Raw genomic sequence first — 15,338 nt, forward strand, 5'->3', positions numbered from 1 at the left:
GACTCCTTGCTTTAGAGTTTGTTAGACTGTATTAGTTTGTCTATTTCTGCTCCCTAGACTTGCTGTTACACCTGAAAATAAGAGGAAGTGATTCCCAGCTACACTTTCATTTATTCTTGAGAATTTTATTTTATTTTGCAAGTTCTGTTTTTGTGGAGATATTTTGAAATTTGTACTTAAGTTACAACGCTTAATTACAAATCATTCTTAGCATTCAGTAGATTTATCTCTTGGATCTCATGCACTAATCGTTCTTTCTTGTCTGCTCTATTATAATTCAAACTCAACTAAATTTACAGTAAACACAATTCATATTGCTGTATGAATCCAACTTGTAATCCACAGTATCTTTAGCAAAATTGTTCTTCTTATAAATTCTTTCCATGCATTCTGTTTCTCAAGTGTATTCCTGTCATGATGCAATTGCTCAAATTGTTTTATACCAAAAGATACTGATACTACTGAATATAACTATTTGTGTCTAAATCACTTTGTGCACTTAGATCCAAACCCCAGTCTATTACACTATGTCCTGTTCATGATTAAAATGCCTTTGTCAGGAGTAAGTCCAACTGTGACACCAGTAGCTTTGAGTACCTCAGTCCAATGACCAATCAGCGCCTTGAGTGAAACTGATATCTACAAAATCTTGTGTCTGTACTCTCTAGTCGTTTAGAAAAATCAGTAACACTTTCCATCATGTGTATACACGGTCAGAATGCATGTATGTGAAATTATTTGTCCTAGCACCTTGTTGTTTTTAATACTGTCATATTTTTGCATGGGCCTCTATGCTCTCACCCAAGAAGGGAGTACCTATCGTTGTTAAAACATAGTTCTTTATATTAATTTGAATCCCTGTATTGTGGGAGTAATAGCATACTCTAATACGAAAGTTTCTCCGTCCTCTGACTTACCTTGATAACATTCATTGCTAGTGTGGGGAATGGTCATTAGCCATAAAAATAGCGAAATGTGTAATGAAAATAAAAAAAAATATGTTGCCAGATAACTGTCATTCTAGAAAACTGTCACCAGAACTGATTCTTTCGTTTCAATTTCTGGAATGAAATCATGTGTGTATATGAAAAATATATAGCTTCTTCATTCTTTGCTTTATATAATCTTAGAATCTTGTACGGAATTTGAACCAGCTACATGGCATGTTAGAACAGTTGTCTTGTGGGAAAAATCTTGGCCTCACTATAAATGCTTAATAGGTGAAACTACACTCTTTGCAGTATTGATGCAAATGATACCTTGTTTGCAGCTGATTATCTAAAATGAACTTAATAACAAATCTTTGAACCAGTTTTGCTAATATCTAGTGTGACATTTTCATTGCTGTCTATAGACATCCTATAGTTTTCAACATTTCAGAGATGTAGTAAGTATTTCACCTTAAAACATTCACTAATTACATAACAGCAGTACATGATTAAATAAAGGTACTTATGACAGTTGCTGAAAATGTGTTCCATGTTTTTGTGTTATTATTGAACTGGCTGAATTGCTCAATGACAAAATTATCAGTCATGGTATTTTTAGAACACTTATTATATTTGAAAACTGCAAGTAACAATAACTTTGTAAGTGATATTTTACAGCATTAGCATTGCATTATAACTCCTGAAATTTTTAGTTGAAATTCTCCACATCAGACTTTTAAGAAATTGCTCTGGTACAATTTTACTTTCCCAGTCTAATTATCCATTACCCTAGAGCCACTACAGCACTGTACTTAGTTTTCCTGCACTATAGTCTGAGAGAACCAGTTATGGTTTGGGGAAGGGTAAAGTGTAGAGAAATAAAATTGAAATTAGCTTGAAAATATATATTTCTGGATTCAGTTAATTTTCCCAGACCAAAAATTGACAGATGTATTGTTTAGAAAATAGGCTCCAAAATAATTTCCAATTTTCCTTTTAGGTTTAAACAGACATGGTACATAACAAAAGCTTCAATGTAGTATGAAACATATAGGCACACTTTCTGTGGCTCACAAAGATGTTCAGATAAAAGAAGTTGACAGTCAATTGTACAATAAGTTTACAAGGTTATATAAAAATATACACTAAACCCGTACTCTCTTCAAATCATAAAAAATTGTAATAAGTTAACATATACACAAAAGAATCTCTTTCCACATAAAATATGAACGAGTTGTAAAACTAAACTACTTCTGAAATAATTTAAGACACAATGCTAATCTAAAATAAGTATAAACACTCAAGACACACCTACTTGCACACAGGTAAACAAATGCTCCTCATATTCTTACTGACAGTGCTTTGCACTATGTTTGCAAATGTGTCAGAGCAGGAACTAGGCTATACTGCAGAGGTAATGTATACAAGGCAAGGTCTCTTCCTCATTGACACATAAGAATACTGATTATGGAATGATAGTGTGAAATACAAAAAACCAGTTTCCTGGACATATATTTCATTTTTACAAATCTTTTTAATACTGCCACAACACATCAGCTTTTAGCTAATAATTAACAAATCACATGATTTGCAGTATGTAGATGGTTTCATTAAATAATTTAATAAATGCATGATGAATAATACATTATAAGGAGTGTGACTACTAAGTGAATGCAGTTCTATATTAAAAATAAATACATTAATACTTTTCAGCATCGTCATGGCATAATGCTTCACAAGATGCCACCAAAACTTCACTGATAGTGCGATGTCAAAGTTGCTCACGTGGTGAACAAAATAAAGACATTATTTAAAATCATATTCAATATTAATTCTCCAACATGAGATGACCATATTAATTCAATATATATGTTAAGCTTTATCACCATTTCTCCTTCGTTCCTGAGTGATATTTCTATTAATTTGTTGAAAAATTTTGGAAATTTTATAACCAGATGATGCTACAACAATATCGAGAAAAACGATAGGTGTGTTACTGTGTGCATTTGCAAATCATTCAGAAACAACTAATAAATAAGTGATTTAAATTATATATGAAATTATGACAGTCTGCATGATGAAATGAAATTATGATGAAATCTCGTCCAGAACTCTCCATTATGAGCCCACGGATAGTGTACTCACAAAGTAATTAAAACATTAATGATGGCTCAGAGGCCAGTGCATCAACATAAAATCAATCAAACAAAAACAGATCTAACTCTTCCAACATATATTTTCAAAGACTAGAATGTTTCCGTAATTTATCTCCCAGCCTGCAGGGAGCTCTTGTGCAGTCTACTTCTTCCCCAGTATTTCCACCATTTGGTTAAATTTTTCTTCTTCATCAATCAGAAGTAGTGCCTGAAGACAACCTTTGAAGTATGGGCTCTTGAAACAGTCAGATCTGAAAAAGGTAAATCAAGACTTATTTTAGACCAAATTCAGATATTTTTCAGTCAAGTGCAATTTTGCTCATGTGTCAAAACGTTTCATTAGATTCCATGTGTGAGAATTTCAGAAAATTTTCGCTTTGAGATTTTAATTGTATTTTTCAGTGTTATTTAATTTCTGAACCATGTAACTGAATATTTGACATGATTTTATTTCAGGATGATATTAATTATTGTTTCACTTTTCCATTACTGACACCACATTATAGTCTTGATGATGATAAGGTTTATTTTTTAACACACTATCTCGTAATGTTAGTGCTGGTTCATAGTACCTCGTAATGTTAGTGCTGGTTCTGTAGATATAAATTAGTAAAAGGTATAGATTTGTAGTGTTTATAGAAGCCTTCAGTATTACTATATAGTTAGTAAGTTATTTAATGAATTTTGATTTTAACTACATTATTTTCAGAAAAAACTATTATTCTAGTTAAAGATTGTTTTAAGTAATTACTATTTAATGTTATTTTTGTAGTTAGAAAACGAAAAAAGGAAAAACAAAACAAAACAAAAAATAAAATACCTAAACCCCTGGCTCTGCCCCATGTATTTGTTTTATCCAAGACTGTATCTTATCCATGTCATCTTGGAGAAGTAGAACATCGATGCATCCCTTGAAGTAGTCAGATGTGAAACAGTCTTTCCTGTAATAATCAGACAAGTTAAGAAACACATATAATTTCAATGTTTTTTTTTGCATTTGTGTGTTTTAATTTTGTATTCTGAAGTGCAGTTAAGTATTGATTGTAATTGGAAAAAATATTATTTACACTAAACGAAATTTATTTTTCAACAGATCTCAAATTATTAATTATTTATTGACTGTATGAAAAGATACAATTTCTGTAAAGTTTCATTAAAATATATACTATCAATCAATTAATAACAGAATATTCTGTAAAGAAAAGCATATATAATTTTTAATAGAAAATGAAATATATAAATTACAATCAAGAATTTATAGATGTAAGAACTTTATAAACAGAAGCCGGGAGCAATTTCAGAAAAAGATCATCTGCCTTCGAAAACAGTGAAAACAATGTTTGTTGACTTGAAACAAAAGGCACTACATCAGATTCATCAACATTTTCTTTTTAAAACTGAACTATAAATAACTCACTATTAGTATTTGAATTATATATGAGGCATCAGTTACCTGCAGTATAAATGTTAATTTCATATTTCGCCCTATCAGACAGACAACTAGTGTAGGTTATGATAAAGTTTATGCATATTACGTGGAAAGGTCAAAGAAAAGGCATGCCTCATCATCATTGTTATTATTATTTTTAATTTGGACCACGTTTTTTCCTTTTGTGATGACCCCATATTTTGTTCATTACTAAGCAGAAATAAAAACCAGTACTAATTGCATTTCCTGTCATTTATAAGAAACGATTTCAATGCTGACAGAGCAGTCTGAATTTTCTGCTGGATAATTTAGATCGATTTTGCGTGTGTATTTTCTTACAACCAGTTCGAGGCATTCTTGCGTCAGTTCAACCTACCTGCACAGAGAGTGGAGCTGAGGTTCGCGGAATAGGTTGTAGCAATCTTCGCAGATGCGGTCGAGGCGTGCAAAGATGCTCTTGTCGTAAACTCCTTTACACTGGATGTCGAAGAAGGACCTTTTGGCAAGGTGGTGTGGATCCAACGGGCTGGAAGCCGCCGTGGAAACGAGGCTAGCTACGACGAGGACGCAGAGGACGACCCCTGATAACCGCCACTGGAGATGTCGGCATGGAGCCTCTCCCTGCTGCTTCTGCTGCTGCTGCTGCTGCTTCTGGTGGTGCATCTGCAACAATGATATTCCCACGGTCAGTGCTTTTGTTGCTAGACGAAATGCAACAGGTGCCTGGCGTTGGCGACACATAGTGCTGAGCAAAACCAACCACGGTGATTATTTACGACAAACTGCGGGGAAAGGCACTATATTATGGGTGGAATTTCGTAGTGGCCGACGTCAGATACCGTTCCTGAAAAACTATTGTTCAAAAATATTAACTGTCTATGACACCAGCGGTGGGATCAAAGCAAGGACACTTAGAAAGCAACGATAATGTGGATTACTGCACAATTAGTACTTGCTCGATCGCGTGTCTATACACTGTGGTATGGTGAACTCTTGAAAAGAGCTGCAGGGAAATGAAACAACAACAAAGGATACAAAATAGTCATCGGCGTATTTCGGTATAACGGACAGAATCTGCAACGTAGATTCATTCTGCTACCTCATAACTTTCGCAGCCACTCCTGAACGAATACAGCTGCGAGGCTCTTGTCACGGATTTGGAAATACAAATATCGAACAGATGTTTTTTTCGCACAAGCTGTAGCGATTTTTCCTATTCAGTCACAACAAGAAATCAGAGACGACGAGAGAATCAGTTTGCACACGTCGGTGAATTGCGCGGCGATCCCGGACCGTGATCCTCGGCTACAGCTCTTATCGAGACACTCTGCGACTGGCACGACGACGCGCAGACGAAACGAGCGGAGCTCCTCGCGAGAGGCATGGCGCCCGGCGTGAGATGTTCCCGAGCCCGCGGAACTGCGTGTGCGTTTGCCGAGCGGCGAGCGGAGGCGGCCGGAGACCGCGCCGAGCTGCGCTGACGCACGTGGTGGGACTGGCGCGCCGCTGCGGAGTGCCTGCCCGAGCCCCCGAGCCGGCCGTGGCCCTGTTGGCCGACCGTCGGCTGAGCCCGCAGCGCCGTCATTCCGCCTCGTTAGCCAGAGGATGTGCGCTCGTTAGGGCCGGGCCGACACGGTGCCTCGCGAGTGCCTTCAGCGCCCACTGCCGGGCCAGCGCACCAGATTCCCGACACTTGCCGATACCTCAGAAAGGAGCTCACAGTTCTGAGCACTTCGTTCGTGTCTCGGCAGCAGATTAGGTCAAGGCGTACGATTTCCGCTGTTCACATAGCACAGAGAACTTGCCCGCCCAAAGACAATGCAGGGCAGTTCAAAAATAATAAAACGATTGCAAACAGCTGTAACTACTCAGTGCATTGCGATGCATCGATAACAATTACAGAACATGTAAAAGAAAATTCGTTGTTTTTGTGGATACACTACTGGCCATTAAAATTGCTACATCAAGAAGAAATGCAGATGATAAACGGGTATTCATTGGACAAATATATTTCACTAAAACTGACATGTGATTACATTTTCACGCAATTTGGGTGCATAGATCCTGAAAAATCAGTACCCAGAACAACCACCTCTGACCGTAACAACGGCCTTGATACGCCTGGGCATTGAGTCAAACAGAGCTTGGATGGCGTGTACAAGTACAGCTGCCTATGCAGCTCCAACACGATACCACATTTCATCATGGGTAGTGACTGGCGTATTGTGACGAGCCAGTTGCTCGGCCACCATTGACCAGACGTTTTCAGTTGGTGAGAGATCTGGAGAATGTGCTGGCCAGGGCAGCAGTCGAGCATTTTCTGTATCCAGAAAGGCCCGTACAGGACCTGCAACATGCGGTCGTGCATTATCCTGCTGAAATGTAGGGTTTCGCAGGGATCGAATGAAGGGTAGAGCCACGGGCCGTAACACATCTGAAATGTAACGTCCACTGTTCAACGTGCCGTCAATGCGAACAAGAGGTGGCCGAGACGTGTAACCAATGGCACCCCATACCATCACGCCGGATGATACGCCAGTATGGCGATGACGAATACACGCTTCCAATGTGCGTTCACCGCGATGTCACCAAACACGGATGCGACCATCATGATGCTGTAAACAGAACCTGGATTCATCCGAAAAAATGACGTTTTGCCATTCGTGCACCCAGGTTCGTCGTTGAGTACTCCATCGCAGGCGCTCCTGTCTGTGATGCAGCGTCAAGGGTAACCGCAGCCATGGTCTCCGAGCTCATAATCCATGCTGCTGCAAACGTCGTCGAACTGTTCGTGCAGATGGTTGTTGTCTTGCAAACGTCCCCATCTGTTGACTCAGGGATCGAGACGTGGCTGCACGATCCGTTACAGCCATGCGGATAAGATGCCTGTCATCTCGACTGCTAGTGATAAGAACCCGTTAGGATCCAGCACGGCGTTCCGTATTACCCTCCTGAACCCACCGGTTCCATATTCTGCTAAGTCATTGGATCTCGACCAACGCGAGCAACAGTGTCGCGATACGATAAACCGCAATCGCTATAGGCTACAATCCGACCTGTATCAAAGTCGGAAACGTGATGGTACGCATTTCTCCTCGTTACACGAGGCAACACAACGTTTCACTAGGCAACGCCGGTCAACTGCTGTTTGTGTATGAGAAATCGGTTGGAAACTTTCCTCATGTCAGCACGTTGTAGGTGTCGCCACTGGCGCCAACCTTGTGTGAATGCTCTGAAAAGCTAATCATTTGCATATCCGAGCATCTTCTTCCTGTCGGTTAAATTTCGCGTCTGTAGCACATCTTCGTGGTGTAGCAATTTTAATGGCCAGTAGTGTACTTTATACACGGAGGTGACAAAAGTCATAGGATAGCGACATGCACATATAGAGGTGGCGATTGTATCGTACACAAGGTATAGAAGGGCAGTGCGTTGGCGGAGATATCATTTATATTTAGGTGATTCATGTGTAAATGTTTGCGACGTCATTACAGCCGCACGACGGGAATTAACAGACTTTGAACGCGGAATGGGAGTTGGAGCTAGACGCATGGGACATTCCATTACGGAAATCGTTAGGAGATTCAGTGTTGTGTTATCCACAGTGTCAGGAGAGAGCCGCGAATACCAAATTTAGCATATTACTTCTCACCAAGGACAACGCACTTACCGACCGAGAGCAGCGTCTTTTGCGCAGAGTTGTTAGTGCTGACAGGCAAGCAACATTGCGTGAAATAACCGCAGAAATCAATGCGAGAAGTACGAAGAACGTTTCCGTTAGGACAGTGCGTCGAAGTTTGTTATTAATGAGCTGTGGCAGCAGATGATCGACGCGAGTGCCTTTGCTAACAGCACGACATCGCCTGCAGCGCCTCTCCTAGGTTCGTGACCGCACCGATTCGACCCTAGACGACTGGAAAACCGTGGCCTGGTCAGATGAGTCCCAATTTCGCTTGGTAAGAGCTGATGGTAGGGTTCGACTGTGTCATAGTCCCCACGAAGTCATGGATCCAAGTTGTCAACAAGGCACTGTGCAAACTTTTTCATAATGTGGGACCACAGTCATAATATATTTCTTTAAAGTCAGTACCGCCATTAGACTGTTGTTTATTTACAGTGTTACATTTACACTTACACAATCATGATCTCGGCTTCAAAGTGCCATTATCAAGTGTTTTAAGTGTTATAAATTGCCTAAGATGGCATACTGTCGTATGTCTAAGAGGGTATACATCTGGCAGAGCTTACTGCTTTGCGCCGGCCGGTGGGGCCGTGCGGTTCTAGGCGCTTCAGTCTGGAACCGCGTGACCGCTACGGTCGCAGGTTCGAATCCTGCCTCGGGCATGGATGTGTGTGATGTCCTTATGTTAGTTAGGTTTAATTAGTTCTAAGTTCTAGGCGACTGATGACCTCAGAAGTTAAGTCGCATAGTGCTCAGAGCCGTTTGAACCATTACTGCTTTGCTTCTTTACTGAGTACAGCATCTTGAGTCAAGGTGGCGTGCGCAGAATGAAACAACAGTCTAACGGCGGTACTGACTTTAAAGGAACTGTGCAAACTGGTGGTGGCTGCATGGTAGTGTGGGCTGTGTTTACAGGGAATGGGCTGTTCCTCTGGTCCAACTGAAGCGGTCACTGACTGGAAATGGTTATGTTCAGTTACTTGGAGACCATTTGCAGCCATTCGTGGCCTCCATTTTCCCAAACTACGATGCAATTTTTATGGATAACAATGCGCCATGTTACTAGGACAAAATTGTTCGCAATTGGTTTGAAGGACATTCTGGACAATTCGAGCGAATCATTAGGCCACCCATATCGCCAGACATGAATTCCAATGAACAACTATGTGACATAATCGAGAGGTCAGTCCGTCCACAAAATCCTCCACCGGCAACACTTTCGCGATTACGGACGGCTATAGAGGCAGCATGGCTCGCTACTTCAGCAGGGGCTCCCAACGACTTGTTGAGTTCATGCCACGTCAATTTGCTGCACTGTGCCGTGGAAAAGGAGGCCCAACACGGTTGGAAGGTATCCCATGACTTTTGTCATCCCAGTGTATGTCAAGAACGAGGTCCCCTCGGCCCATGAAAACAACACATGACCTCTAGTATTGTAAGAGAAAATCAATAGATCTAATGAGTAGCATACTGAGTACGTTCTTCTTCAATATCCGCGTCTTGGGGAGTTAATGAAATTCGATCGTCGACTCATATCTAATGAGGATGACAGCCTTATGAAGAGTTCGTTTCGTCAACTACGGTTGTGTTGTTTGGGGGAGGAGACCAAACAGCGAGGTCATCGGTCTCATCGGATTATTGAAGGACGGGGAAGGAAGTCGGCCGTGCCCTTTCAAAGGAACCAACCCGGCATTTGCCTGGAGCGATTTAGGGAAATCACGGAAAACCCAAATCAGGATGGCCGGACGTGGGGTTGAACCGTCGTCCTCCCGAATGCGAGTCCAGTGTGCTAACCACTGTGCCACCTCGCTCGGTGTCAACAAAGGAATGACCACTTTGAGTAGTTTATTTGTGACGTCATTACATACTACGCGAGGAATTTATCCGTGATATCTTTCCAGCGTCACTTTATGTTTAATGTGGTTATCTTGCAACCGAGACGCAGATCCGGCCATCCGCTCGGCTGCTTACGCGTACAACCGGACGCGCAGGTTGGTCTTTCTTGGCCTTTTTTCCGGCTTGCTTCTTTCTGCACGGTCGCCGCGACCACCGGGCAGCTGGCCGAGCACCTGGCCGGCCCGGCCACCCGTGCAAAACGCCCCAGGCGAGCGGCTTACTTTCAAAGGGCGAGCGCCGGGGCTTAATTGTAGCTGCGCGCTCGCTCCGCAAAAATCGCCGCTCGTAATCACGGGCCTCCGACGTTGGCCGCACATGAGAGGCGATCGCCGGCATAATTACAGATCGGCGGAGCCGATGCGATGACTTCATTCGATGCTCGTTTGAGTGGACGGCACTGTGAGTGTGCACGTGTGTGTGTGTGTGTGTGTCTAGCAACTCAGACTGCCTGGCGCTCCTTTACAAAGCCCACCCCGCGTGCTTGTTCACACTAATTATGTTCCGGTTCCCTTTTGCGGGTACTAGAATATTATCTCCCCGTTCCTGTTCCACCACTTATCCGCGCTGCAAGCCTTCTCTGTCGACTTGCTTATTTAAGCTGGTAATGGTTACCACAGGTTTTATTCCGCACCCTACCTCCCTTCCCTGGCGTCGCCTTTTCTTCCACTCTGCTTCTCTTCGCTTTCGCTGTTAATTACGGGCGGACAGGTTCCCCCGGCCGTCCATCACGCTAGTTAGCGGTCTGATACCTGCAGGTGTGTGAGTGCAACCTAAGGAGAAGGCTGCCTGCAGTTAATAGCACCGGAGCTGCCGACAAGTTCTTCCAAACGATCGCCACGTTTCCTTGCCCACATGACAACACAACGCGGAAGAAATTGCGATTACGATGTATTTGTATGTGGAATTATGACTGATTAGTGAAACTGACGGCATTAGAGCGAACAGTTGCTTATTGCCAGACAATGTCCTAAGAATATTGTTTGCACAAAAAATGTTCGCATTATGTTTCTTGATTTTTTTTGTTTGACCTCCTCCTTCATTTCTTCAAGGTTTCCGTTCCCTGGAGTATTTTTCGACAATAAAATTTAGATATGATTTTAATCTCCTAAGAGAGGAGAGAAAGAAGCTGAGCATATCTTAGTTACATTTTGAAATTTGTGATGCTGTCCTCGTCCCGTAATACTTCACCACATCAGATACCCATCTGACGGGTTAAACTTTATATCTATTCGGTGTCCAGTTGAGAGTTCAAACGCACAGTCTTTCCATATTAATAATGTTTGTCCGTAACGAAAGATCACGCTAGGCGCTCATCCTTATTATAAGGCTGATAACGTTCATAAATGCCCATAAGTTTGCAGGAGACGGTTGTTGCTGTTTTTATGGGCCTGTAATGCTGTATGACAAACCAATTGCTTCAGTGGATTGGAAATAACCGCCAAACAGTTGCAAAATACGGGTATATTAAACCTTGACGATGATTTCGACAGTTTGAAAACTATCTTCTTCAAAAGGTATTGTATGTATAATCGCGTATTATATATATCCGATGTGGGAGTCGTTTATTCTGCCCATTTAATGACCATTTAAAAACATGCTTTTAATCTAGCAGCTCTCTACTGTACGAGTTTGTCTTACAACTTTTTATATTCCACACATTCGATTATGGATCCAACAACATGTGGTGTCCATCGTCAAATGTGCGGTATTTTAAAAAGTTGTAAGACAAAGCCCCACAGTAGAGAGATACTACTTTTAAATTATGTATTTTAAATGGTGATTAAGTGGATGGCATTCACATGTACTAGACCCAGTCAACTACCCCCCCCCCCCCCCCCCCGCCCCCCACATCGGATATAGATAATATGTGATTCTACGTGCAATACCTTCTGAGGAAGACAGTTTTAAACTGTCGAAACCGTGGTCAAGGTTCAATAAACCTGTATTTTGCAACTGGTTGGCAGCTATTCCCAATCCATTGAAGCTCTTGCATGCTTGCTGAAGCGCAGCTATGTTTAAAATATGACAAACCACTCGCTTTTTGTGATTTGAAATAAAAGCAAGTTCTGATTTGTGTGAGCCAGACACGAATATTGCGTAATCACTGCACCACTGCTCGACCAGAGGGAAAGGCACGCATTATGAAACACATCATTAGCCCCTGGTGCACAGTAGACAGCACGGCCTTCGTCGAGGAAGAGGGAGGACGTTGCAGCGAGTAAGGTAGACGTAGATGAGAGTAGGCAAGCAAAGGGCCTGTGGGCTGGGCAACTGGCTCGTAACAGACCAGACAGCGCGGCGCGGGGACCACATCTGTATTCCTCTCACGTCCGGCTCGCATTTAAAATGTGGTCCAGAGGCCCGGAACAGGTTCCGAGGCGGCCGCCGTTGGTGGTCCGCCAGTCGATACGTTTCGCACTTAATTAACTAACGGCTCTCCTTCCTCCCGCTTCTCCGTCCTTTGTCCGAGGCGGCCGGACGCGAGAACAGGGCGAGCTGATAGTAACCACTCTTCTCTTTCTCATAGATTCTTCATTATTCTTTATTAGGCATTGCCTGCCGGTGACTGGCTCCGACTCCACAAGGGGAAGCCACATGCTGTGGTTCATTTACCTCCTACCTCTTACCCTTGAAATTGATTTACAGCTAAATGATTGTTAGTTTCGGCGTTCCTACCCTTCTGCAGACACCCAACGCTGTATTCGGTTCTGTCCATTTCGTAGTTATTCTCTCTCGTTCACCTTAAGCTTGGAAGTTTGGTGGCGTATTTATGGCGTTGTACCTGTTACTAAGTCCAGTTTTCCAGCTGCGTTCCCTACCATGGACAGTACTAACTTGAGGTAACTTGATCTCCAAGTACGGACAATATGTGAGGGCTATTCGGAAAGTAAGGTCCGATGGGGCATGAAGTGGAAACCACAGTGAAAATCCGATGAAGCTTTGCACAGATGTGTTTGGCTGTTTCTCTAGTATACCCGTCGAACACGTCACGTCGCTCTTTTGAGTTCTAAGCGACCAGTGACCATTTAAAGATGCCTAAAAAATAGTGCCTCCCGCCACGTATAAAGGCCTGGTGAGAGATTTCACCTGATGTCACGCAGCCCACGTAACTTCTCGGACTCACTCTGCAGGGGCAATGAAGATGCGCCTGCAGCGTTTTCGATGAGAAGTGTTTCATCAGCTACCATACAACCCGGACTTGACTTCGTCGAGTTTCATCTCTGCTCACATGAACCGCTGGCTGTGAAGATAACAATTTAGCGCGGAAAGAAGTTGCAGATTAGCGTAGAGAAGTGGCGGAAAGCACAGACGACTGCCTCTGTGACGAGGGTATTGGAAAGTTTGTACAGTGCTACGACAAATGTCTCAGTGGGAGCGGTGACTGTGTGGAGGAGTAGCTGGAAGGTGTCGCTAACTGTTACAGATAAAACATTTTTGATTGTGACCGTGGTTTCCATCTCGCGACCGATCGGACCGTAATTTCCGAATAGCCCTCGTAAGTTATAAGTTCTTTTCTAGACAGAGGATGGAATATGCAATAAAAATGTAGCTCTCCGTGCTGTTTCATGCGCCAGATTCAGGTGGTAAAAGCCTGATGGTGATGCCGTTGTCGAAGATACTTTTTCCTGTCCCTGTGATTCGCTATAATAATGTCGTGTGACGAGGGCCTCCAGTCGGGTAGACCGCTCGCCTGGTGCAAGTCTTTCGACTTCGGCGAGTTGCGCGTCGATTGGGATGAAATGATGATGATGATTAGGATAACACAACACTCAGTCCCTGAGCGAAGAAAATCCCCGACCCAGCCGGGAATCGAACCCGGGCCCTTAGGATTGACAGTCCGTCGCGCCGACCACTCAGCTACCGGGGGCGGACTGTGATTCGGTGATTTATGCCTACATCGTTAGACATGTAATTTGAATTGTGCTGTATTCGATCAAGAGAGGTGAACCCGCTTTGGAACAATAGGCTCGTAAAAGTTAAGAGTAACGCTTTGTACTCCTGGAGCAGTCAGCTTGCTCCACGGCTTTTCTTAGTCCACTGCTGTGTGAGATACCTTCACCGATCCTTGTCAGGTTTGAACGAACCCTTTGTCTCCAGTGATATTTCGGTCTATAGTGTGCTGAACCCTTACAGCGAGATCCAAGATAGTCTACAGTGTAGCAACAGAGCAAATATGACTCGGTCATTTTCTTGAACTATTCCGGAATGTAGTGTGAGGATGCGCGATTGCTGGCTCATTACTTAGGGCTAGGGTACTTCCGCAGTTGCCTCGCCACGGTAACAGGATTGTTAAGCGTGCGCGGCTGTGCGCTGCCCAGATGTTGCCGCCACGATCGACTGCTCACCGCGAAATGAGAATGAGCGCCGGACCGTGGACGCTCGCAAAAACCGGCCCCGGCAGCCGCCTGCCGGCGGCGGTCCAGGTGTAATTCTGGCCGGCCACCTGCCGCGTGCCTGCCTGCCTACCTCTTCTGGGAACCAGGCGTCGCACGTATCCACCGGCGTATTTTTTAAAGGGGCCTCAGCCGGCGGACGGCGTAGGTAGGGGCAAGACCGTAAAACCGGTGTAACGTGGAAGCGCGACAGCATAATCTCACGTTTCAGGAACTGTCTTGACCATCTCGGAGGTACCCTACGCAGTCGTTACTACTGCTGCGACGGAAAACGCTCGAGTGACTCGATCAGTGATAAAAGTCCCGTGGAAACGTGTAGGTTACGCAGCGGGGTACACAGTCAGCCATTATCTACGCGCTCCATCCGCGGATGAAACAGAAAAAGGGAAGACTAATAACGACACGAAGCACACTCCATCAGCCACTGTACAGCGACTTACGAATATTTGGGTAGATGTAGAACTTGTCGCGGATTTGTTTTTTAGTTAATTAATTTATTTATTTTATAGGGAGAAGAGAGTTAGGGTTAATGTCCCGTCGACGATATGTGGAGAGGGAAATAGGTGGTGTCTTTTTCAAAAGAACAATCCCGCTATTCGTCTTAATGGCTTTATGGAACACAAGGAAAATAGCCTGGATGTCCAGAGGGATATCTGAGCCGCGCGTCTTCCAAATGACAGTCCTGCGTCTAAATTACGGTAGCGCCTCACTGCCGAGCGTTTCTAGGCGCTAAGTCTGGAACCGCGCGACCACTACGGTCGCAGGTTCGAATCCTGGCTCGGACATGGATGTGTGTGATGTCCTTAGGTTTAGTTAGGTTTAAGTAGTTCTAAGTTCTAGGGGACTGATGAC

At 43.5% G+C, this 15,338-nt stretch overlaps 1 protein-coding gene across 2 annotated transcripts in view; it reads right to left on the reverse strand.

Annotated features, from left to right (window-relative positions):
* Window positions 1-1,819: 1,819 nt before the first annotated feature.
* LOC124606820 (ion transport peptide-like) overlaps window positions 1,820-15,338 on the reverse strand; it is a 36,333-nt gene continuing 22,814 nt past the window's right edge. Inside the window, exons 2-4 of one of the 2 annotated variants that reach the window (XM_047138886.1) lie at window positions 4,891-5,177; window positions 3,906-4,026; window positions 3,203-3,336 (exon numbers count right to left, since the gene is read on the reverse strand). In XM_047138886.1, coding sequence (XP_046994842.1) covers window positions 3,906-4,026; window positions 4,891-5,177 — 408 coding nt within the window. In that variant the 3' untranslated portion in view covers window positions 3,203-3,336. Of the gene's footprint in view, window positions 3,337-3,905; window positions 4,027-4,890; window positions 5,178-15,338 lie in introns of both variants that reach the window. The other variant, XM_047138888.1, reaches the window with a different exon arrangement.

This window comes from Schistocerca americana, chromosome 3 (genome assembly GCF_021461395.2).
Source record: "Schistocerca americana isolate TAMUIC-IGC-003095 chromosome 3, iqSchAmer2.1, whole genome shotgun sequence".
Taxonomy (NCBI): Eukaryota; Metazoa; Arthropoda; class Insecta; order Orthoptera; family Acrididae; genus Schistocerca; species Schistocerca americana.